General features: G+C 43.8%; 1 protein-coding gene and 1 non-coding gene across 3 annotated transcripts; both read right to left on the reverse strand.

The window, feature by feature from the left end:
* Positions 1 to 4,509: 4,509 nt before the first annotated feature.
* trnal-uaa (transfer RNA leucine (anticodon UAA)) lies at positions 4,510 to 4,592 on the reverse strand. The gene has a single exon. It is a non-coding gene; the product is annotated as a tRNA-Leu (tRNA).
* A 447-nt stretch (positions 4,593 to 5,039) lies between these two features.
* ufd1l (ubiquitin recognition factor in ER associated degradation 1) lies at positions 5,040 to 26,151 on the reverse strand. Of its 2 annotated transcripts, none has more exons than XM_062025598.1 (12): positions 26,035 to 26,151; positions 15,785 to 15,917; positions 14,489 to 14,521; positions 14,283 to 14,404; positions 8,823 to 8,953; positions 8,680 to 8,752; positions 6,347 to 6,415; positions 6,200 to 6,268; positions 6,083 to 6,133; positions 5,922 to 6,010; positions 5,734 to 5,818; positions 5,040 to 5,635 (listed from the first exon to the last, which is right to left on the reverse strand). In XM_062025598.1, the coding sequence occupies exons 1-12, from the start codon at positions 26,044 to 26,046 to the stop codon at positions 5,561 to 5,563; spliced, it is 942 nt and encodes a 313-aa protein (XP_061881582.1). In that variant the 5' UTR covers positions 26,047 to 26,151; the 3' UTR covers positions 5,040 to 5,560. The 2 variants fall into 2 exon arrangements, with proteins under 2 accessions (XP_061881582.1, XP_061881583.1); XM_062025599.1 differs by lacking the exon at positions 26,035 to 26,151 and adding an exon at positions 16,125 to 16,285 and having other exon boundaries at positions 5,041 to 5,635.
* Positions 26,152 to 26,349: the final 198 nt, after the last annotated feature.

Raw genomic sequence — 26,349 nt, forward strand, 5'->3', positions numbered from 1 at the left:
ATATAATTCCTGTCCTCGAAGCATCTCGATAGACGTTACAATAATTGAACGGTGTTCAATTGAACGGTGTTGTAAACGGTGTTGACGAACACCGTTAGGGCCGCTTGTTGTCACTGTCACTCAAAGTTGCATTGCAAAATTCCATAGAATAAATATGTTTATTTTGTTTAGAATTCAGATGGGATTTGATTTGGTGCGCGGCGTATACTTGCTGCGCGCAGCGGACGCTTGAGCAGTGCGCAATTGCGCAGGCACACACCTTAGAGGGAACGTTGCTTTGCAGTTCATGTCTTGTTGAAAACACGGCATTCCTCATCAACTTTTCTCTTTTTAGCGTCTCGGGTGTAAACCGTGCATCACTTGTCGCTGCATGTGCACCTTCACTCGCAGGTTACACACGGACACACGCCCTTAAATAATACTTTTCAAAATAAAAGCAGCACAGTTGTATTGCGCGCAGGACATAGATGTTTTTTCAACTTTATTTTGTAATTGCAGCTGTTCACATTCACTCACAACCACGCACACGCATACGTCCACACGGAAGTAATACAAATAACGATTTTCAAAACAAAAGCAGCACCGTTGTATTGCACACTCGACATAGATACTTTTTAAAATTTATTTTGTAATTTATAATTGGCCTCACGCGGGCCGGACAGGGACGCACAAAGGGCCGGATGCGGCCCGCGGGCCGCAGAATGCCCAGGTCTGCGCTAGAGTCTGGAGGAAGGCTGGAGAGGAGCAAAATCCAAGTTGCTTGAAATCCAGTGTGAAGTTCCCACAGTCAGCAATGGTTTGGGGAGCCATGTCAGCTGCTGGTGTTGGTCCACTGTGTTTCATCAAGTCCAGAGTCAATGCAGTTGTGTACCAAGAGATTTTAGAGCACTACATGCTTCCATCTGTTGAAAAGCTCTATAGAGATGATGATTTCATTTTCCAGCATGATCTGGCACCTGCCCAGAGTGCCAAAACCACCAGTAACTGGTGTACTGACCATGGCATTACTGTCCTCGATTGGCCTGCCAACTCCCCTGACCTGAAACCCATAGAGAATTTGTGGGGTTTGTGAAGAAGAAGCTGAAAGACACCAGACCCAATAATGCAAATGAGCTAAAGGCCGCTATTGAAGCATCCTGGGCATCCATAACACCTCAGCAATGCCACAGGCTGATTGCCTCCATGCCACACCCCATTGATTGATTGATTGATTGAGACTTTTATTAGTAGGTTACACATATTCCGTACAATTGACCACTAAATGGTAACACCCGAATAAGTTTTTCAACTTGTTTAAGTTGGGGTCCACTTAAATTGATTCATGATATAGATATATACTATCAAATATATACTATCATAATACAGTCATCACACAAGATAATCACATTGAATTATTTACAATCAGGGGTATGGAGGGGGGTTAGGTTTGGTTGTTATCATCAGTCAACAATTGAGAACAGAGGAATGGATATTGGAACAGTGTAGGTCTGACTTGGTAGGATAGAGAGAGAGAGAGAAAGAGAGAGAGAGAGAGAGAGAGAGAGAGAGAGAGAGAGAGAGAGATCAGAAGGCATAAGAAAAGTATCTGCATTTGATTGTTTACATTTGATTATTAACAATCCGGGGAGGGTGTTAGTTTAGGGTTGTAGCTGCCTGGAGGTGAACTTTTATTGCGGTTTTGAAGGAGGATAGAGATGCCCTTTCTTTTATACCTGTTGGGAGCGCATTCCACATTGATGTGGCATAGAAAGAGAATGAGTTAAGACCTTTGTTAGTTCAGAATCTGGGTTTAACGTGGTTAGTGGAGCTCCCCCTGGTGTTGTGGTTATGGCGGTCATTTACGTTAAGGAAGTAGTTTGACATGTACTTCGGTATCAGGGAGGTGTAGCGGATTTTATAGACTAGGCTCAGTGCATGTTATTTTACTCTGTCCTCCACCCTGAGCCAGCCCACTTTGGAGAAGTGGGTAGGAGTGAGATGGGATCTGGGGTGGAGGTCTAGAAGTAATCTGACTAGCTTGTTCTGGGATATTTGGAGTTTAGATTTGAGGGTTTTGGAGGTGCTAGGGTACCAGGAGGTGCATGCGTAATCGAAAAAGGGTTGAACGAGAGTTCCCGCCAGAATCCTCATGGTGCTTTTGTTGACCAGAGAGGAGCTTCTGTAGAGAAATCTCGTTCGTTGGTTAAAGGCCTACTGAAACCCACTAGTACCGACCACGCAGTCTGATAGTTTATATATCAATGATGAAATCTTAACATTGCAACACATGCCAACACGGCCGGGTTAACTTATAAAGTGCAATTTTAAATTTCCCGCTAAACTTCCGGTTGAAATCTCCTTTGGATGATGACGTATGCGCGTGACGTAACCAGTGAAACAGAGGTATGGCTCCCCCATTGAAGCCAATACAAAATAGCTCTGTTTTCATCTCATTATTCCACAGTATTCTGGACATCTGTGTTGGTGAATCTGTTGCAATTTGTTCATTGCATTATGGAGAAAGAAGCTGGGCAAGCAAAGAAGAAAGTTGTCGGTGCGAAGCGGAGTATTTTGCGAGGGAAGTCAGCAACACAACACAGCCGGTGTTTGTTTACATTCCCGAAAGATGCAGTCAAGATCGAAGAACTCGGACAACAGAGACTCTTACCAGGAGGACTTTGACTTCGATACACAGACGCCTGTAGAGAACTGGGACAACACAGACTCTTACCAGGATTACTTTGATTTGGATACACAGACGCAGACGCGGTACCGTGAGTACGCAGCTGCGCTTCCAAACATTTGATCGCTTGCCCGTACATGCGTGTCACGTACGTAACTTTGGTTAAATATATAAGCTTTATGAACCTTGGGTTAGGTGAACGGTCATTTGGGCTGAGTGATTGTGTGTGTTGTGCAGGTGTTTGAATTGTATTGGCGGGTTATATGGACGGGAGCTAGTAGCTAGGAGCTAGGAGCTAGCATAACAAACACCTAGGTGTTTTTATGCGGGATTAATTTGTGGCATATTAAATATAAGCCTGGTTGTGTTGTGCCTAATAGAGTATATATATGTCTTGTGTTTATTTACTGTTGTAGTCATTCCCAGTTGAATATCAGGTCACCCCCGGCTCTCACAGCATCTTCCCTATCTGAATTGATTCCACTCCCAACTAGTCCTTCACTTGCACTGTCCTCATCCACAAATATTTCATCCTCGCTCAAATTAACGGGGAAATCGTCGCTTTCTCGGTCCGAATCGCTCTCACTTCAGGCCGCCATCACTGTAAACAATAGGGAACTTTGCGGAAATGTTCAACTGACTACGTCACGCTACTAGGGGCAAGGCTTTTTTTTTTGTCAGATACCAAAAGTTGCATCTTTATCATCGTTGTTCTCTACTAAATCCTTTCAGCAAAAATATGGCAATATCGCGAAATGATCAAGTATGACACATAGAATAGATCTGCTATCCCCGTTTAAATTAAAAAAAATCATTTCAGTAGGCCTTTAACCTTTTTGATTACCTTGGTTGCCATTTTATCACAGGAAATATTAGCCTCTAGAATGGAACCTAGGTAGGTGACCTCATCTTTCCTGGTGATAACAATGTCACCCACTTTTATAGTGAAGTCATTGACTTTCTTAAGGTTGATGTGGGACCCAAATAGGATGGATTCCGTTTTACCCAAGTGTATAGATAGCTTGTTGTCAGCGAGCCAGGTGCAAGTTCTACAGAGCTCAGCACTGAGGATTTTCTCCACCTATGACTTGTCCCTGTCTGATACCAGCAAGGCCGAGTCATCCGCAAACACAGTCGCATGCCGATGACAAGTCGTTTATGTATACTAGGAACAGTAAAGGCCCCAATATACTGCCTTGGGGGACTCCACAGCTCACTGAGAGGGGGGGGGGGGACACGGTGCCGTTCACCTCTACCACCTGCTCCCTCCCCTCCAAGTAAGATTGCATCCAGCTCCATGAGGTTTTGTTAAATCCGATTGCTCTGAGCTAATCCAACAGTATAGCGTGGTTAATGGTGTCAAAGGCCTTCTGAAGGTCCAGCATGACCATGCCGCAGTATTTGCCCGCGTCCACCTCATGCTTGATGTGGTCGGTCAGATAGAGAAGGCATGTGTCAGTGGAGTGGTTAGTTCTGAAGCCGGATTGGAATTTGTACATGAGTTTATTAGTGGCAAGGTAACTATCGACCTGTTCATAAACTATTTTCTCCATTACTTTTGAAATGGAACTGAGAATAGAAACAGGTCGGTAGTTGCCAGGTTCCAATTTGCTTCCGTTTTTAAAGAGGGGAGTTACTCTTGCTATCTTAAAGTCTTTTGGTACTTGGCCTTGTGTAATTGATAGGTTTATTATGTACGTGATGATCGGGGCAATGATGGAGGCAGAGTCCCTGAGGAATCTAGAGGGAATATTATCAAGGCCGGTGGCCTTGTTTGGGTGGAGCGCGCTCAATTTTTTAAACACCTCATCAGCTGTGACCATTTCTAATTTGAAATCAAAAGAAATTACCAGGAGTGGGGTTCGAACCCACGCGGACACATGTCCATTGGATCTTAAGTCCAACGCCTTAACCACTCGGCCACCCTGGTGTAAGTAATCAGTGCAAAATGATTCCCAACCAAGTACTGAGTGCATTAATTGACATTTTCAAATGTTTGATTTTGTTTTGCTGTTATCTTTCTTTTTTTTTAACTTGGTCTGAGGAAATATTCTAATTTTTTGAGATAGGATTTTTGAGTTTTCTTAAGCTGTATGCCATAATCAGCAATATTAAAATAATAAAAGGCTTGCAATATTTCAGTTGATGTGTAATGAATCCATAATGTATGACTTTTTTTTTTTTTTTTTTTTAATTGCATTACAGAAAATAAATATCACAATATTCTAATTTTGAGAAACTATGTCACAATATTGCAAAAATACTGTTATTTTAACAGTTGATTATAAATGCACCAGTGCACCTACTATGTATGGACATGTTTTATTTTTCATGGTGCGCTTAATGAACAACACAAACAACCACTTTTGTTGGAACAATCATTTATTTATCTATAAATAATCCAAATAATCCCTACAATGTCTCAGAAAAAAAATTATTTGCCATTATTATTATTATCAAAAAACTAGGTCAACAAATTTTGCAACCATTTTCTTACAATAATAAGTCATAACGGGAACAGCATGTTGGAAGTGGAATGATTTTTTTCCCCAAATTAATAATTATAATAAAAATAGGTCAAGTAAACCTTCAAATCCAAATAATGATGCTTCATAAATTAACCTTGGTCATGTTTTACTATAAGAATCCAAACCAAGCACTGGCTGCAATTTATGGCTCTTTCATTGAGCAGAAATATGACTGCCCATTTTAACACGGCACTTAGCCCAACTCCACAGAACTGCAATTTCCAAAGTGATGGGAACACAACATCCCTGTGCACCTGAAAGAATGCTTTCCCTCTACAAGTGTAAGTGACAATATGTGTGTGTGTGTGTGTGTGTGTGTGTGTGTGTGTGTGAGTGCACGCGCATTTGAATGAAGTCCTGTTCGAACTCATCATGGCTTTCTTCCTTTCTTGCGTAATAATTGTCCTTCTCCGGAAAAGGCGATGAATCTGTTCATGGCGTCATCCTGAGAAAAATAGTTTTAATAGCGGCACATGGCTTGGAGAGTAAGCAAAGTGATGACATTGATGGTATTTTAGGGAAATATTAAACACATGGACTTACATCATCAAGCATTTTCCTAGGCTGTGGCCTTGAGTTTCTGATGAAGGTGATTCTGCCGACTTTGAACTCATAGTTGGGAATACCTCTGTATGGCAAGATAAAAACAACAAAAATGTCTAGCTATGTTTTACAGCGCCTGAATTCGCTTGTGTAAGTGGACGGTAAATATTGAACAAGTTTTATTTAACCTTTTAATGTCGTTGGCGGTCAGAGGAAATGGGCTGGGCTCAATCCCTTTTGTTTTACCATCCAAACGATTGCCAGAGCCGGTGAAAGCCTATAGAGTCGACTCAGTGTGATCACATAACTACATGAAGACATCTCCCCCTCATTATTAACAACTACTTACTCTGAATCCTAGATCCATGTCAAAGTAACTGCTTGGATCTGCCTCTTCCTCCTGTATAGATAAAACAATCGATGAAGCTCAGAGCAGAAAAATACACGTTTTAAACATGGTCCTCACGGTTGGTTCTTCGTGGTTCTGAGGACGGCGCTCAGGCTCTTTGTAACCCAACGGAGCGTCAAAATCCACCTGTGTGAGTGACGACACATTGAAGTATTACATGTGGCACAACATTGAAAAAAATACTGCACATGGAGAAATACTTACATTCATGTCACACTCAATAATTGATACTGCTTTATCAGGCTTGGTCTCCATTACTCGCAGCTCATAAATCTGAAATAAGTTTGTTCTTGTTAATGGTCAGGCTTCAAAAGGCCACTCATATTTCAGCAGCCATTTTTCAATTATATCACTAACGTGTATATAGCTCCCGATGCTAACGCTAGCACGGCGCTAGCTCTGCTGCACGATACAATCAGTGCACAACAGAACAAATATCCTGACGCAGTCCACATCATAGCGGGGGATTTTAATCATGCCGACCTGAAAAAGGTGCTCCCTAAACATCCCCAGCATGTGAAGTGTGCCATGAGGGGAGCTAACACACTGGACAAAGTCTATTCCAACATAAAAAATGGATATAGAGCCAAACAACTATCCCAACTAGTCAAGTCTGACCACATGTTCCTGCTCCTATTACCAGCTTGCATACCAATAAGGAGAAGTGCTCCTATCACAACCAAAACGGTCAAAACATGGACGGAGGGAGCCATGGAACAGCTGCAGGACTGCTTTGAATCAACAGTCTGGTCAGTTTTTGAAAACTCAGACTTGGAGCAGTACACAGCAGCGTTCCTGGGGTACATAAAACACTGCATAGACACTGTCACAGTGGACAAGCGCATCCGGGTCTACCCCAACAGGAAGCCCTGGATGACAAAAAAAGTACAGGGCTTACTCAAAGAGAGAGACAGTGCCTTCAAAGCGCAGGACGAGGCACTCTACAGTGCTGCCAGAGCCAATCTGAAGAGAGGTATCAGAGAGGCAAAAGTCGAGCACAGGAGGAAAATGGAAGACCACCTTCAGAGCAACAACACCAAGGAGGTATGGAATGGAATACAACACTTGACCAACTTCAGACCCAGTAACCCTTCGGCTGACGGTGACACCTCTCGAGCGGGGGGAGTTAAACAGCTTGTTCGCCCGATTCGAGAGAAAGACACCTGCGGCCGTCACAACACCCCCACTTAACACCCACCGCAGCCGTACCCTTATACTGGAGGAGCATGAGGTGAGGCGCACGCTGAGGGCGGTGAACCCGGGGAAGGCTACGGGCCCAGATGGGGTCCCGGGACAGGTACTGAGGGACTGTACAGACCAGCTGGCTGGGGTATATACTAAGATCTTCACCCAGTCCCTCTCTCAGGCCGTCATCCCATCATGCCTGAAGACCTCCACAATAATCCCGGTGCCGAAGAAGAACTCCATCAGCTGCCTGAATGACTACCGTCCAGTTGCACTTACACCTATAGCCATGAAGTGCTTCGAGAAGCTGGTACGGACCCATATCACCTCAGTCCTCCCTCCCGAGCTCGACCCACACCAGTTTGCCTACAGAGCCAACAGGTCCACAGAGGACGCCGTCGCCACAGCCCTACACTCCTCTCTGGGTCACCTGGAGACGGGGGGGAGCTACGTGCGGCTGCTTTTTGTGGATTATAGTTCGGCATTTAACACCATAATACCTGACAGACTGGTGTCCAAACTGTCAGACCTGGGTCTATCGAACTCCATCTGCATGTGGATTAAGGACTTCTTATCCAACCGCCCCCAGAGGGTGCAGTTGGGCCGCCACATGTCAGAGGGTCGTAAAGTCTGCCCAGAAGATCATCGGATGCCCCCTCCCCTCCATGGCTGATCTGTACAGCTCCCGCTGTCTCAGGAAAGCACAGAGCATCCTGAAAGACCCATCCCGCCCCGGGCACTGCCACCTAGAACTGCTACCCTCGGGCAGACGCTATAGGGTGCTAAAAGCGGGCACAAATAGACTAAAAAACAGTTTTTAACCAAGAGCTATAATAGCATTAAACAGGCCCTGAGTGAGCACAATGTGTCCGTCATGTCCTCATGTGTCATGTCTTTTTATTTTTTTGGACTATAATGTGCAATAATGTTATATGTGTATATGTATATATATGCATATGTATGGATATATGCATGTGTATGGATATATACATATATATAGATACATATCTTCTTTTTTTTAATCTTTTTTTACTATTTATATTACTAAATTATTGTGTATGCACCTTAGGGGATCTGCTCCCATTTCGTTGTTCTTTGAACCTGTTCACTGTAATAATGACAATACAACTCTATTGTTCTATTCAATTATATCTTGTCAAGGGACAATGATTTAGAAATGAAACTTGGATATACTTCAGAGTAGTCAGTGTACAGCTGGTACAGCAGCATAGATTTACTATCCACTGAAAATGACTAAGAACACAGTCATTATTGTGTAAAAAGCAGGTGTGGTGGCGGTAACGTCATTGTACAAAAACTACTTAAGCAAGTTGGTGAATTCAATGTTCTACCTTTTCATTGTAGTTGATGGCTATGACATCACCAGTGGTCAAGCAGGCAAAGTTCCGCAAAGCATTCTCCAGCCTGAAAAAGAGATATTACATGATCACGTGACAGGGATCCGTTTTATGTTCCACACGGCTTTTTTCCTTACACTGCTTTTGGGTTTGTAATGTCCAAAAAGTCGGGACTCTGTGGCTGAAACTTTGAGTAGGTGGCCACCATAAGGTTGACACTCTCCACCTGGACCAGACCACCTTCCTCCAGCAGCAGATTCTGCATCATCTGTGGGGGTATGTAGATCATGTCAATATCTTATACTGCCATTGAAAAATATTAGATCTAGTAAAAGGCATACATGTCAACATTTTCATTTGAAAATAACATACATTTCCTTGAAATAACAGTAACAGGGAACCCAACCCCGCAGACCAGTATCAAAATGTCCCGTCAACTAATGCTGTTAACATTTCTACATGATCAGTGTTTCCCACACATTCATTTATTTGTGGCGGCCCGCCACGAAAGAATTATGTCCGCCACAAATTTAAAAACATTTATTTTTTTTATTTTTTGTTGTTGTCCTGTCCAGCTTCTCAGGCAAATCATATAGTTGATGTAGATACCCATATCGGCTGTTCAGATTTACTTTACAAATGAGAAGTGTAGGATACTTCTCTTGTTGCCTTATTTGTATTTGACTTTATTAAATGTATTTATATTATCATTTGGTGCAGCCGGGCCGGAGCAGGAGGGGATAGAAAGAGAAAAAAAGGAAGACAGAGGGGGAAATTGTGGGGACAAGAGGGGGATTAGACAGAGACAAAAACAACAACAGCAAACACAACAACAACAACAATAGAGCAACATCAGCAAATACGACATGTACAAATATGATGGTAAAAGTAATAGCAAATAAGCAGTTAGCGAAAATAAAACAATACAGAAATGACAATGAGCATTATTACACTACAAATGGAGCAATACAAATACCAATAGAAATAGCGCTATTGATAATGAACAATACCAATACTTTACCTTTATTATCCACAATACAGTTGTTCAAATGCAACAATACATATACCTGTACGTAATGATAACTTGAGATACGAAAGAATGCAGAAAAATGGAGGGGAAGAAATAGAAGCAACCTACATTAACCTTGTAGATTGTTATAGTAACAATAGGTTAAGCTTTGTCAGTGAGCTCTTTGTTCAGTGGATCAGATGTTTGATGAAGCTCTGAGTCTATCTACCACCACTACTGTTTTCTGTTTATTTGTTACTGACTGTGGCAGGACACCTCTGCCTCTATTTCACTTTATGTTGCTGGTAAATAATATAAATAAATGAATAAATGATAAATGGGTTATACTTGTATAGCGCTTTTCTACCTTCAAGGTACTCAAAGCGCTTTGACAGTATTTCCACATTCACCCATTCACACACTGATGGCGGGAGCTGCCATGCAAGGCGCTAACCAGCACCCATCAGGAGCAAGGGTGAAGTGTCTTGCCCAAGGACACAACGGACGTGACTAGGATGGTAGAAGGTGGGGATTGAACCCCAGTAACCAGCAACCCTCCGATTGCTGGCACGGCCACTCTACCAACTTCGCCACGCCGCCCCTAATATGGTTGTAGTAGTAGGCTAAAGTTAAATGATTTAGTATGCACTAATTAAAGGGGCAGAGCTTTAAGAGACATTTTAGCTTTTATATTTTATAAGATATCTTTTTTGTAAGAACCACAATTAATAAATATATTTCAGTGAATAACTTGTTGTTCAAATCTGTATATAAATATGTACATAAAGTGTTGTAATTATATTGTAAAATGGATGGATGGATGGATGGACGTTTAAAACAAAACTGTTAATATTAATAAGTAAGTATACATTTTTTGAGCCTTTTTAGAGAAAATCATATCATTGTAGTAAATTATGCAAATTACTCGATGATGTCATGGTGACCACGCCCACAGTCACGCCCCCACCGCCACAGGTATCTTGGCAGTTTATGGGAAACACTGATGATGTAGCGTAAAATAATATGGTTTGATTGAGTCACGTGACGCTCGACTTGATGTAAAAAATTCCACTTTTACCATGAAATTTTTACTTTCCACCCACAGTCTGAATGCTTCTGTATATATGTATGTATCAACCTGTTCGTAGCCTGGGTTGCACCTACACAGCAGAGCTCTCTGACAGGCAGATGGGGGAGACGGTGAGGAAGCAGCTCGCAGATGGCCTGGCCAAGATCAATCAAAGCCAACTCCCTGGGAAGTACAAAGTATGGTGCTACCAGTTCATACTGTACCAAAGGGTGATGTGGCCACTGAAGATGAGCGAAATCCCCTCAGTGGTAAGCAAGATGGACGGGGTGGCAAACTCGTTCATCAGAAAGTGGCTGGGACTACCAAGGTGCCTCTCAGACGTAGGCCTCTTTGGTAGGAACGCTCTTCAACTACCACTGCGATCCATCAGCCTGGGATACAAGCAAGAGAAGGCTCGGCTAGTGCTGGAGCTGAGGGAATCCACTGACCAGCTGGTGAGAGCAGCGGGCACCCAGATAAGAACAGGATGAAAGTGGAAAGCCCAAGAAGAGGTCGACACGGCGATCTGCAGGCTGAAGCACCGTGAAGTGGTCGGCAGAGTTCAGGAAGGTCGAGCAGGGCTTGGGAGGGGCGAGGCTCCCTTGTTCTGGTCAAAGGCTTCCAAAGAAGACCGGAGAGCCATGGTGGTGGCAGAAGTGGCAAGAAATGAGCAGGAACAACTGAACATCAAAGCGGTGTCCCAGGGCCAGCAAGGTCGTTGGACATTGTGGGAAGGTCTCAGACAGGACGATGTCATGGTCTGACCTGTGGAAGATCCCCCAAGCCTGGCTCAGCTTCCTGATCAGAGCAACATACGACACCTTGCCTTGTCCCCGAAACCTCCACCAATGGTTTGGTGCCGAGGAGACCTGCAACACCATAAACGCAAGCCTCCAGCACATCCTGTCGGGCTGCTCGACAGCGTTGTCGCAAGGTCGCTACAGATGGCGACACGACCAAGTCTTGAAAAAGTTGGCAGAGGTGTCAGAGACCTGCAGAAAGGAGGCAAATAGCAGACCTTCCGCTCCAGCCAGACATCTCATCCAATTCGCGAGGGCTGGGGATGGTGCCAAACACCCCCACCAGAGAGCTACAGCGAGACTCCTCTCACCAGGAAATGAGTGGAGCATGAGGGTCGACCTGGGGAAGCAGCTCCAGTTCCCCAGGGAGATCGTCGAAACATCGCTACGGCCAGACCTGGTCTTCTGGTCAGAGGCTTGCAGGACGGTTCTTCTGGTCGAGCTCACTGTCCCATGGGAGGGGGGGTTGGAGGCTGCTTATGAGCGGAAGCGAGCCAAGTACTCTGACCTGGCAGCAGAGTGCAGCGAGGCTGGCTGGAAAGCTGTCATCTGCCCTGTGGAAGTGGGGTGTAGGGGCTTCGTGGGTTCCTCAACTGCCCGCCTACTCCGAGACATTGGATGCACAGGAGCGGGGCATCGGAAAGCCATGAAAGAGCTGGCCGAGGAGGCTGAAAAAGGCAGCTTCTGGCTGTGGCTAAGGAGGAAGCATAAGAGTTGGGGGGAAAACACCTAGGACATCAGCAGGGGGTGGCAGTGAGACATCCCTGCCATCGCTCAGCCACCATGAGACGTTCTGGGGTTAAAGGAGCGAAACGTTGATGAATGGTGGTCCCCAGCTGATGACCCGATTATGCCCACAGAGGTGTTCGGTGAGGTGTCACTGCACACCTGTCAAAAGGCACTGGAGGAGGTGCGTCAGGCAGCAATGCCCAGCAGGAATTCCATCACCTGTATCTTGATATGTATATAGTATAATATTTAAACAACACATTCAGAACATTTGTTGTCAGGACTGGACTGTGCACCTTAGCCCCTTTTGCACTATTTTTATTTTCTTTCCTTCCTATGTTTTGCATATTTGTAGACTGTAGCACAGATACTGGAGTTGCTTTTAATCTCATTGTACCTGTGTATAGTGAATATAAAAGGCATTCTATTATATGCTATTCTAAAGCATCACTATCTATTACTTATAATAATAAATAAAAAAAGTTCTGGCCATACAGGGTGCAGAAGTGTGATTTCAACTTAATGAAAATGCTTTAGATTTGTGGCAAAAGGTGTGAAAACAAGTAACTGCCACTGCAAAATTTATTTTAAAAGGCAGCAACACAACAAAGTTATTCCAGCATCTGAACAGCATCGAACTGAAGGGTAACGCAACCCTTTACGAGACTACAAGACCGCAAGAACAACAAATTCCACCTAATAAGCAGCTTACTGTGGTGAAATAATTTACACATTGTACTATGTACAGTATGATTAGAAAGGAAAACAATGCACAGAACGATTACTACGCAGGAGTGCAGCTGCAAAACTCTCGTGTAATTATATAGCATTGAAACATCAATATAGTGATATTTTACATGTGCAATGAAATGTCTTTAACATCAGTACACACTACACAGGAACACAGGATACTTCAAGGAAAAGTCTGTGTTTATCCACCAACTAAAAATACAGAGTCATCTCAATGTTTTACCTGATTATTTGCATGCAATGTACAATACTACAATTTTATTTACAGTAATCTTTTTTTTACAACAGAAGTTTTAGGTTTGCATTTTATTCATCTGATTACATTTTATTACTACTTAAGGATTATTGGTATCTTTATTGATTGATTTATTGAATTGCATGCAATGTGCAATGCTACATTTTTGTTTACAGAAGTATTTTTTTCAAGACAGAAGTTTTAAGTTTGCACTTCATTAATCTCAATGTTGAAGATTATTACTTATTTGCATGCAATGTACAATGCTACATTTTTGTTTGCATAAGTATTTTATTGAAGCAGAAGTAGTGCCTCCCAGAGGAAGCTCCTAATTTAGTTATTTGATAATGATTGCATAAAAGGTACAATTTATATGCGGTCTAAAAATAACAACATTATACACATGAGAATTTTGCTAAGATTAAGTAAGATGCAGTGTATGTAATATCATTTCAAACTACTAGTTTTGATCAAATAAAAGCAAAACATGTTTTGAATTATCTCTGTCATTTGTATTCACTGGTAGAATTGATCACTTTGGGGGAGTTTAAGTCCATCTTAAAAGATCGAGATACCGGTTCTATTGGGAAATGTACTTTCTTTTAAATTGAATTATGACTTAATTGTTTTAAATTATTTTTGACCTGTTGTGGTATGACTGCTGTTGTTCTGTTGTGTTGTCTTGTTGTAATTATTATTGTAACTTTGTTTGTGCCGCCCTCTTTGTCAGGTTGCTCTTGAAAGAGAGATTTTCATTTCAATGAGTCTTTACCTAGTTAAATAAAGGAAATTGATTGATTGATTGTTTCTTTAAAAAGAAGGGGAAAATATTGGAAACAATTGTTAATCTAATTTTTTAAGCCCAGACCGAGTTTCTGCCCTACATGGAAGTAAAAAAAAATATAGGAACAGAGTTTCTCTGAGAAAACGGGAGGGTTGACAGGTATGCTGGAAGGCAACATATTCCTTTTAAGGTTCGGTTTTTATAACAAATCTGTTTCTCACCCAGTGTGGCAAGTAGCAGATTCCCTCATCGGCCACAAACTCCAGAACCCCACAGTGTGTCATTCGATCGGAGTTCTTGTTGGTCAGCTTGAATAGCATAGGGTAGGTGATGTTAAGTCTACCTGTGAAGATGGACAACACAAGGAGAGTTAGGAATTAGGGGGAAAAGGTAATGACAGAGTTTTTCTGAGAAGATGTGCACTTACTGAGTTGGTCAAGTGCTGAAGGTGGCATTATAACTGAGGGAAACAAATCAGGCAAATTAGTAATTAGCTTTTCACAGATAAAATCACGAAGCGCTGTACAAAACATAGATAAAGTAAAACAATTCAATTTAAAACCACAGGGGCAACATCATAAAAAGGATACAAAGTGGATTAAAAATGATAGTTAAAAGGTGCATTAACTAAAAGCTTTAATATAAAGAGGAGTTTTCAAATGTTTCTTAAAAGTTTCAACACAGTCAAGATCACGAAGGGACTCTTGCAAATTGTTCCAGAGTCTGGGAGCTATGAGGAGTTAGGAGGAATGCCAGGTCTCCACGGGTTTTAAAATTAGTTTTCGGGATCTTTCAGGACCCTGGCCTGAAGACTGGAGGCTGCGCCCTGAAGAGTAGGGGCATAGCAAGTCAGTGATGTACTGAGGGGCCCCACCATGCAACGCACGGAATATCAGGACTACAATTTTAAACTCAATGCAGTATTTGACTGGAAGCCAATGAAGACTGGATAAAACGGGGGTGATATGGGCTGTTCTGGGAGCACCGGTCAAAAGTCTGGCAGCCGCATTTTGTACAATCTGAAGTATCTTTAGTGTTGACTTGTTGAAAAGGGTGAAGAGAGAATTGCAATAGTCAATGCGAGACGAAATGAGCGTGTGAATGATCATTTCGAGATCCAATTTTGACAACAAATTTCTCACTTGAGAAATATTTCTGAGATGATAAAAACAGTTTTGGTCAGTTGACGACAGTGACCCTGCGAAGACATGGACTGATCCAACACAACACCAAGGTTTCTGAGGCTGCTTTTAACAGATGCACCCAGAACACCAAGTCAGTTCTTGATCAGGGGGATATTTTTTATCAATTATCAGAGTTTCCGTTTTGTTTGAATTTATCTGAAGGAAATTTGAGGACAACCAGTTTTTAATACAGGATACTCAGATAACAAGTGAAACTGAATCATTGAAGGAGTTGAATATCATCGGCATAGAAATGATAAGAAACATTTTTAAAACTACTGATCAACCTCCCAAGCGGCATCAGATACAACAAAAACAAAACAGGCCCCAGAACTGAACCCTGGGCCACACCACATGACAGCTTGGACACAGTGGACATTACATCATTAAAAGAAGTATTAATAGTTCTCCCATTTATACAAGAAGTAAACCACTGGAGAACTGCACCAGAAAAAAAATGACGAGTGATGAAATGGAAGATGTTTCTTAGTTTGTTGACAGTTCTACATATTTGATTTTGCAATATTATTCCAGCTTACTTTTGCCTCCTTTCTCCACATCAGAGCGGTCATTCGGACCAGCCAGCATCGACACCGAGTAGCAGCGGTACTGGGTGGAAAAGCGGTTCTGAAACCCGCGAGACATTGGGTGGTCGAAGACGTGAAAAGAAAACTGTAAAAGAAAACCCAATGTGTTATGAACCAGAACATGTTGGAAAGGAATAAACACATAATGGCGGTTTGTTCATGTTAAGTTTCATGATGACGGTGCGTGATTCTCTGTGGTGTTGTTGGCAGCAGCTAGCTCAACAGCGTCGACTTTTTGTTACATTTTGACGGCTTCGTCAGTGGTTGTAGATGAAAGCAAGTGTTGCCTTACCATGTCGACGTGTTTGTCTTTGTTCCCTTGAACAAGCCAAAAGAAAAATACAAGCTTCTGTTACGCTATTTTAACATTTACACACGCCGTTTCGCTCCTCTCTGTTGTTTTCTGATCATACCGGAAGTACACTGGATGACGTAGGCGATGACGTTTGTGAATCCAACCAATCGTGATGTCTCATTTAAAACGCTTTGATGTAGGCTTTTATAACTAAAATAATTCTGTCGGAATATTAATGACAAATTTGTGCTTTGTTTTAAAGATGTGCTATTTGTTTTACCTTTGCAACCTCATTACACTATGGGCTAAGTTATATATTCATAAATGTAAGTTTCTCAATACTGGACTTGTTTGTTGTGCCTTTAAAAAAAGAATTAGAACTCTACTTTAAAACACTCTACCTCTAACAAACAAAAAGCTGTGAAAACTACGATGCTGTGTTCCAAATTTAAATTATTTACAGAACTTGTGTGAGCCTATGGCTTTACATTCTGTTACATATATATTTTTTGCATTCTATTTTAGTTAATTTATAACCCCCTGGCGCTGTTTTGTACTGTTATTGAACTGTTTCTTTACCTGTTTTGTTTTTTTAAAATTATAAATAAAGGTTTATAAAATAAAAAAATACATAAATAAAATAATAATAATAATTATGTCTGTATTTCGACACTACTAGTCGAGAGGGACAAGCGGTAGAAAATGGATGTATGGTTTGATTGATTAATTGATTGAAACTTGTATTAGTAGATTGCACAGTACAGTACATATTCCGTACAATTGACCACTAAATGGTAACACCCGAATAAGTTTTTCAACTTGTTTAAGTCGGAGTCCACGTAAATCAATTCGTGGTAGTCTAAAGCGTGCATTTTCTGTAATTTACAAGAATTGATAATAAAAAACAATGGGATTATATGATCCTTGCTGTTGGGGTCAAAGGTCATTATTAGGATTGCTTGTTTTTTTCCGAATAATCCAAGCTACAGATGGCATATACATGGTAAAGATTACAGTACTACTGTAAACAAAAGCAAATATAAAAGAAAGTATTTTTTAAAAACGAGAGTTATTTTAGAGATTAACGAGACATTAAACTGCTGATAAATACGATTTAAAATGTAGTTAACAATGAAAGCACTTCAATTAAAATGAGTTTAAACTCATTATAAAACCACTTGTGTTAACTCAAAGCGCTTACAAAACACACAGATCAGTCTTAAAGTTGGGGTACCTAAATTATAATCTTTAACTAAAAATCATATTAGCATCATACAGTATATCGTAACAGTAATTATTTCTGAAAAAATTGTACGTCTGCATGGGGTGTGTGCCTTATAATTAAGTATTTACGTAAATAAAACCCTGAATGACAAACTTTAAAAATTGTTTTATTTATCTATCTTTTAAAGAATAATACAGACATTGAACAATTCCAATAACGATAATCGAGTACTTCCATACATTAACGAGAAGTAACACACAAACATAAAGGAATAACAAATAACAAAACAATTTAGAACGTAGGTTATCATGGCTCTTTTGTTTTCTTCTTTAATTATTGAGTTATACAAATATTTTAATTCAGAATAAAACAAAAAAATATTTGGTTTGCACGCTAACCCGGAGGACAAACTTATTTGTCTTCCTGTCGGTCAACCCATAGACATCTTATAAGTAGACGCAGCATCGACCGCTACTGCCTACTGGCACTGACGAGACGCCAGTAGGCATCACTGACAAGTTCAAGAAACAATATGATTAGGTTATATATACACATGCGTATATCCTACATAAACAATGTATGAATACATTAGATATCTATGTATCTTAGGGACCTATAGACTTATTTCTGTTGCTGCAGCAGAGAGTTTATTCTGTCTTGACACTTTGTATTGATATTTTACATTATTCCCTTAAATGATAATGTTTACAGTGATTGTTTTATATTTATTTTTTATGTATGTCGCTTTGGATAAAAACATCTGCCAAATACTTAAACATAAACATATATAAACACCTGAAAGTCTTTATATCAGCTAAAACCACCAATTTGTTTAACTGAATTCAGAATAAAATCAAATTCTGTCTTACAATCTTTATCTTCATCATTTATTTCAACTTTATGTTATTCAAGTATGAAATGTTTAAATGTAATTAATTTAATTAACAAGCAATTCTATTATGGTCATACTCTTGTTTGCTAGCGGCGTTAAAGTGCATCCGGCAGTGGAGGCTCCTCTATGGGGTCTTGGTGCACTAGGAGGTTAACCCCTTTACTACTGTTACCCCAGGTGGCCCTTGGCAAAGGCCTAGTACCTGACTGCCCCCTAGCCAAGGATACGGTGAAGACCTCAACGGCCGAGCAGGCGGAAGACGGTAGATTTAAGAACTACCACAACGGCTGCGATAGCGGAAGAAGGCTGCAGCAGAAAAGGATCCCCAGTCGTCTTGGACTCCATGTCACTGCACCCTGACCCGATTCTGTCAAGGATCGTGTGGTGACTGTCTGTGCACCAGTCTCCCCACGTTAAACTAAGTCACACACAGGCATCCTCCATAAAGGGATACACCCCTACCAGGAGGATCGTCATACTCGTTCGAGTGACCGCCGATGACGATTTCAGTACTATTGAAGATCTTTGCTCCTTCTCAACTCTGTGGTAATATTCTTTTTACAAAATACAACCAGTAGTACGTTAATGTTAAATCTTACTTGTGAAAAGTAATCCCCCGATTCCTATTTTCAACAGTCTGCTCATTTGAGCAGGAAAACACTGAACACCATCTTTGTTTTCTACCTGTCAACTGTCAGTTTAGGCTTCTCGCCGGCTCCTCATCCGGCTACCTAGGTTCCATTCTAGAGGCTAATCTTTCCTGTGATAAAATGGCAACCAAGGTAATCAAAAAGGTCAACCAACGAACGCAATTTCTCTATAGAATCTCCTCTCTGGTCAACAAAAGCACCATGAAGATTCTAGCGGGAACTCTCATTCAACCCTTTTTCGATTACGCATGCACCTCCTGGTACCCTAGCACCTCCAAAACCCTCAAATATAGACTCCAAACATCCCAGAACAAGCTAGTCAGATTACTTCTAGACCTCCACCCCAGATCACACCTCACTCCTACCCACTTCTCCAAAGTGGGCTGGCTCAGGGTGGAGGACAGAGTTAAACAACTTGCACTGAGCCTAGTCTATAAAATCCGCAACACCTCCCTGATACCGAAGTACATGTCAAACTACTTCCTTAATGTAAATGACTGCCATAACCACAACACCAGAGGGAGCTCCACTAACCACGTTAAACCCAGATTCCGATCTAACAAAGGTCTTAACTCGTTCTCTTTTATGCCACATCAATGTGGAAGCGCAGCTGCGTACTCACGGTACCGCGTCTGCGTCTGTGTATCCAAATCAAAGTAATCCTGGTAAGAGTATGTGTTGTCCCAGTTCTCTACAGGCGTCTGTGTATCGAAGTCAAAGTCCTCCTGGTAAAAGTCTCTGTTGTCCGAGTTCTTCGATCTTGACTGCATCTTTCGGGAATGTAAACAAACACCGGCCGTGTTGTGTTGCTGACTTCCCTCGCAAAATACTCCGCTTCGCACCGACAACTTTCTTCTTTGCTTGCCCAGCTTCTTTCTCCATAATGCAGTGAACAAATTGCAACAGATTCACCAACACAGATGTCCAGAATACTGTGGAATAATGAGATGAAAACAGAGCTATTTTGTATTGGCTTCAATGGGGGAGCCATACCCCTGTTTCACTGGTTACGTCACGCGCATACGTCATCATCCAAAGGAGATTTCAACCGGAAGTTTAGCGGGAAATTTAAAATTGCACTTTATAAGTTAACCCGGCCGTGTTGGCATGTGCCATCCATCCATCCATCTTCTTCCGCTTATCCGAGGTCGGGTCGCGGGGGCAGCAGCCTAAGCAGGGAAGCCCAGACTTCCCTCTCCCCAGCCACTTCGTCTAGCTCTTCCCGGGGGATCCCGAGGCGTTCCCAGGCCAGCCGGGAGACATAGTCTTCCCAACGTGTCCTGGGTCTTCCCCGTGGCCTCCTACCGGTCGGACGTGCCCTAAACACCTCCCTAGGGAGGCGTTCGGGTGGCATCCTGACCAGATGCCCGAACCACCTCATCTGGCTCCTCTCGATGTGGAGGAGCAGTGGCTTTACTTTGAGCTCCTCCCGGATGACAGAGCTTCTCACCCTATCTCTAAGGGAGAGACCCGCCACCCGGCGGAGGAAACTCATTTCGGCCGCTTGTACCCGTGATCTTGTCCTTTCGGTCATAACCCAAAGCTCATAATCATAGGTGAGGATGGGAACGTAGATCGACCGGTAAATTGAGAGCTTTGCCTTGCGGCTCAGCTCCTTCTTCACCACAACGGACCGATACAGCGCCCGCATTACTGAAGACGCCGCACCGATCCGCCTGTCGATCTCACGAACCACTCTTCCCTCACTCGTGAACAAGACTCTGAGGTACTTGAACTCCTCCACTTGGGGCAAGATCTCCTCCCCAACCCGGAGATGGCACTCCACCCTTTTCCGGGCGAGAACCATGGACTCGGACTTGGAGGTGCTGATTCTCATCCCAGTCGCTTCACACTCAGCTGCGAACCGATCCAGTGAGAGCTGAAGATCCTGGCCAGATGAAGCCATCAGGGCCACATCATCTGCAAAAAGCAGAGACCTAATCCCGCAGCCACCAAACCGGATCCCCTCAACGCCCTGACTGCGCCTAGAAATTCTGTCTATAAAAGTTATGAACAGAATCGGTGACAAAGGGCAGCCTTGGCGGAGTCCAACCCTCACTGGAAACGTGTCCGACTTACTGCCGGCAATGCGGACCAAGCTCTGACACTGATCATACAGGGAGCGGACCGCCACAATCAGACAGTCCGATACCCCATACTCTCTGAGCACTCCCCACAGGACCTCCCGAGGGACACGGTCGAATGCCTTTTCCAAGTCCACAAAGCACATGTAGACTGGTTGGGCAAACTCCCATGCACCCTCAAGGACCCTGCCGAGAGTATAGAGCTGGTCCACAGTTCCACGACCAGGACGAAAACCACAGTTCCTCCTGAATCCGAGGTTCGACTATCCGGCGTAGCCTCCTCTCCAGTACACCTGAATAGACCTTACCGGGAAGGCTGAGGAGTGTGATCCCCCGATAGTTAGAACACACCCTCCGGTTCCCCTTTTTAAAGAGAGGAACCACCACCCCGGTCTGCCAATCCAGAGGTACCGCCCCCGATGTCCACGCGATGCTGCAGAGTCTTGTCAACCAAGACAGCCCCACAGCATCCAGAGCCTTAAGGAACTCCGGGCGGATCTCATCCACCCCCGGGGCCCTGCCACCGAGGAGCTTTTTAACTACCTCAGCAACCTCAGCCCCAGAAATAGGAGAGCCCACCACAGATTCCCCAGGCACTGCTTCCTCATAGGAAGACGTGTTGGTGGGATTGAGGAGGTCTTCGAAGTATTCCCTCCACCGATCCACAACATCCGCAGTCGAGGTCAGCAGAACACCATCCTCACTATACACGGTGTTGATAGTGCACTGCCTCCCCTTCCTGAGGCGGCGGATGGTGGTCCAGAATCGCTTCGAAGCCGTCCGGAAGTCGTTTTCCATGGCTTCCCCGAACTCCTCCCATGTCCGAGTTTTTGCCTCCGCGACCGCTGAAGCCGCACACCGCTTGGCCTGTCGGTACCTGTCCGCTGCCTCAGGAGTCCTATGAGCCAAAAGAACCCGATAGGACTCCTTCTTCAGCTTGACGGCATCCCTCACCGCCGGTGTCCACCAACGGGTTCTAGGATTACCGCCACGACAGGCACCAACTACCTTGCGGCCACAGCTCCAATCAGCCGCCTCGACAATAGAGGTGCGGAACATGGTCCACTCGGACTCAATGTCCAGCACCTCCCTCGCGACATGTTCAAAGTTCTTCCGGAGGTGGGAATTGAAACTCTCTCTGACAGGAGACTCTGCCAGACGTTCCCAGCAAACCCTCACAATGCGTTTGGGCCTGCCAGGTCTGTCCGGCATCCTCCCCCACCATCGCAGCCAACTCACCACCAGGTGGTGATCGGTAGAAAGCTCCGCCCCTCTCTTCACCCGAGTGTCCAAAACATGAGGCCGCAAATCCGATGACACAACTACTAAGTCGATCATGGAACTGCGGCCCAGGGTGTCCTGGTGCCAAGTGCACATATGGACACCCTTATGCTTGAACATGGTGTTCGTTATGGACAATCCGTGACGGGCACAAAAGTCCAATAACAACACACCACTCGGGTTCAGATCCGGGCGGCCATTCTTACCAATCACGCCTCTCCAGGTTTCACTGTCGTTGCCAATATGAGCGTTGAAGTCCCCCAGTAGAATGAGGGAATCACCCGGGGGAGCACCCTCAAGTACTCCCTCGAGTGAATCCAAAAAGGGTGGGTACTCTGAGCTGCTGCTTGGCGCGTAAGCGCAAACAACAGTCAGGACCCGTCCCCCCACCCGAAGGCAGAGGGAAGCTACCCTCTCGTCCACCGGGTTGAACTCCAACATGCAGGTTCTGAGCCGGGGGGCAACAAGAATTGCCACCCTAGCCCGTCGCCTCTCACTGCCGGCAACGCCAGAGTGGAAGAGAGTCCATCCCCTCTCGAGAGAACTGGTTCCAGAGCCCTTGCTGTGCGTCGAAGTGAGTCCGACTATGTCTAGCCGGAACTTCTCCACCTCGCGCACTAGCTCAGGCCCCTTCCCCCCCAGCGAGGTGACGTTCCACGTCCCAAGAGCTAGCTTCTGTAGCCGAGGATCGGACCGCCAAGTGCCCTGCCTTCGGCTCCCGCCCAGCTCACATTGCACCCGACCTCTATGGCCCCTGCTATGGGTGGTGAGCCCATTGGAGGGGGGACCCACGTTGCCTCTTCGGGCTGTGCCCGGCCGGGCCCCATGGGGACAGGCCCGGACACCAGGCGCTCGCCGCCGTGCCTCAACTCCGGGCCTGGCTCCAGAGGGGGGCCCCGGTGACCCGCGTCCGGGCGAGGGAAATGTTGGCATGTGTTGCAATGTTAAGATTTCATCATTGATATATAAACTATCAGACTGCGTGGTCGGTACTAGTGGGTTTCAGTAGGCCTTTAACCAACGAACGAGATTTCTCTACAGAAGCTCCTCTCTGGTCAACAAAAGCACCATGAGGATTCTGGCGGGAACTCTCGTTCAACCCTTTTTCGATTACGCATGCACCTCCTGGTACCCTAGCACCTCCAAAACCCTCAAATCTAAACTCCAAATATCCCAGAACAAGCTAGTCAGATTACTTCTAGACCTCCACCCCAGATCCCATCTCACTCCTACCCACTTCTCCAAAGTGGGCTGGCTCAGGGTGGAGGACAGAGTTAAACAACTTGCACTGAGCCTAGTCTATAAAATCCGCAACACCTCCCTGATACCGAAGTACATGTCAAACTACTTCCTTAATGTAAATGACCGCCATAACCACAACACCAGAGGGAGCTCCACTAACCACGTTAAACCCAGATTCCGATCTAACAAAGGTCTTAACTCGTTCTCTTTCTATGCCACATCAATGTGGAATGCACTCCCTACAGGTGTAAAAGAAAGTGCATCTCTATCCTTCTTCAAAACCGCACTAAAAGAACACCTCCATGCAACCCTAAACTAACACCCTCCCTTCCACATCATACCTCTTCGGATTGTAAATAATCAAATGTAAATAATCAAATGTAGACACTTTTTCTTATACTTTCTGATCTCTCTCTCTGTGTCCACTACTTGCTGTACATATCCTACCAAGTCAGTCCTACACTGTTCCAATGTCCATTTCTCTAATGATGCAATTGTTGATGACTGAAGTGTTGATACCGACCAAACCTACTCCCCCCCCTCCATATCCCACACCCCGGATTGTAAATAATGTAAATAATTCAATGTATATACTCTGATGATTATCTTGTGTGATGACTGTATTATGATGATGGTATATATTTGTATCATGAATCAATTTAAGTAGACCCCGACTTAAACAAGTTGAAAAACTTATTCGGGTGTTACAATTTAGTGGTCAATTGTACGGAATATGTACTGCACTGTGCAATCTACTAATAAAAGTTTCAATCAATCAATCAAAACCACTTCAAGATGGCGGCCGAATTTCTCGCGTCACAGCAGCCAATGCTGCGTCTACTTATAAAATGTCTATGGGTTAACCTCCTAAAGGCCTACTGAAACTCACTACTACCGACCACACAGTCTGATAGTTTATATATCAATGATGAAATCTTAACATTGCAACACATGCCAATACGGCCGGGTTAGATTAGTAAAGTGCAATTTTAAATTTCCCGCGAAATATTCTGCTGAAAACGTCTCGGTATGATGACGTTTGCGCGTGACGTCACGGATTGTGCGGACATATTGGGACACCATTGTGGCCAGCTATTAAGTCGTCTGTTTTCATCGGAAAATTCCACAGTATTCTGGACATCTGTGTTGGTGAATCTTTTGCAATTTGTTTAATGAACAATGAAGACAGCAAAGAAGAAAGCTGTAGGTGGGATCTGTGTATTAACGGCTGGCTGCAGCAACACAACCAGAAGGACTTTGAGTTGGATAGCAGACGCGCTACCGTGAGTACAGCTTTGGCTTCCAAACATTTGATCGCTTGCCCGTACGTGCGTGCCGCTATGTGCATGTCACGTACGTAACTTTGGGGAAATATATGTGCTGTATGAAATTTACGGAGGTGAACGGTACTTTGGGCTGTGGGATTGAGTGTGTTGTGCGGGTGTTTGATTTGTATTGGTGGGTTACATGGATGGGAGGGGGGAGGTGTTTGTTATGCGGATTAATTTGTGGCATATTAAATATAAGCCTGGTTGTGTTGTGGCTAATAGAGTATATATACTTATATGTCTTGTGTTTATTTACTGTTTTAGTCATTCCCAGCTGAATATCAGGTCCCACCCGCCTCTCACAGCATCTTCCCTATCTGAATCGCTTCCACTGCCCTCTAATCCTTCACTCTCACTTTCCTCATCCACGAATCTTTCATCCTCGCTCAAATTAATGGGATAATCGTCACTTTCTCGGTCCGAATCGCTCTCGCTGCTGCTGGCCATGATTGTAAACAATGTGCAGATGTGAGGCTCTCCACAACCTGTGACGTCACACTACTTCCGGTACAGGCAAGGCTTTTTTTATCAGCGACCAAAAGTTGCAAACTTTATCGTCGATGTTCTCTACTAAATCCTTTCAGCAAAAATATGGCAATATCGCGAAATGACCAAGTAGGACACATAGAATGGACCTGCTATCCCCGTTTAAAAAAGAACATTTAATTTCAGTAGGCCTTTAAGATCCAATCACAGGATTTAAAGAGGGGAGGGGGGGGGGGCAGAGCCCACGAAGGAGCCTCCTCATTGGCTGACGCAATATATAGTGACGCGCGTACACTGCGCGGAATTGTTTTCAGTAAAGAACGGCTGCCAAACACCCACATGCGCTGCTAAAAAAAACAAAAAGAGGAAATCCGAAGAAGAAAAGAAAGACGCTGTACGTCTAAACAAACAAAGAGCCAAAACTCGATTTAATATTGGTCCGGCGTATTCAAGATGGAGGGCATTACGGGCCAGTTTTGGACTAACTTCGGAAGCGTAAGCGGCTGTTTTCCTTCTAGACAGGTCATCTCGTGTTCCATTCTCCTATATTTGGTGTCTATCTTGTTGCGTGCTGACACGATTGCTGTCCCGTGTATTGTAAGCGGAGACATAGTTTGTGGTTTTTGCCTTTAGATCTTTCCTAAATATTTGTATTATATATGGTGATATTACAGCTTAGCAACATAAACATTTCATAATTAGAATAAAGAAACACGTACCTGTGACGACATTTTCTGCAACAAAATAGGAACTCGGGGATCCTCCGGTACTCTTCAGACTGTCAACAATCTATGCGCGTGCACGATGTCGTGCACTTCCTGAGAGGAAGAAACTGGGCGGGACTATTAGTGAGGTGTGCAAACTGGGGGGCGGGATTTACAGTTTGAATTCTGCCTGGTGACCAGAGGTGGGTAGAGTAGCCAGAAATTGTACTCAAGTAAGAGTACTGTTACTTTAGAGATTTATTACTAAAGTAAAAGTAAGGAGTAGTCACCCAAATATTTACTTGAGCAAAAGTAAAAAGTATGTTGTGA

Source organism: Entelurus aequoreus, linkage group LG17 (genome assembly GCF_033978785.1).
Source record: "Entelurus aequoreus isolate RoL-2023_Sb linkage group LG17, RoL_Eaeq_v1.1, whole genome shotgun sequence".
NCBI lineage: Eukaryota > Metazoa > Chordata > Actinopteri > Syngnathiformes > Syngnathidae > Entelurus > Entelurus aequoreus.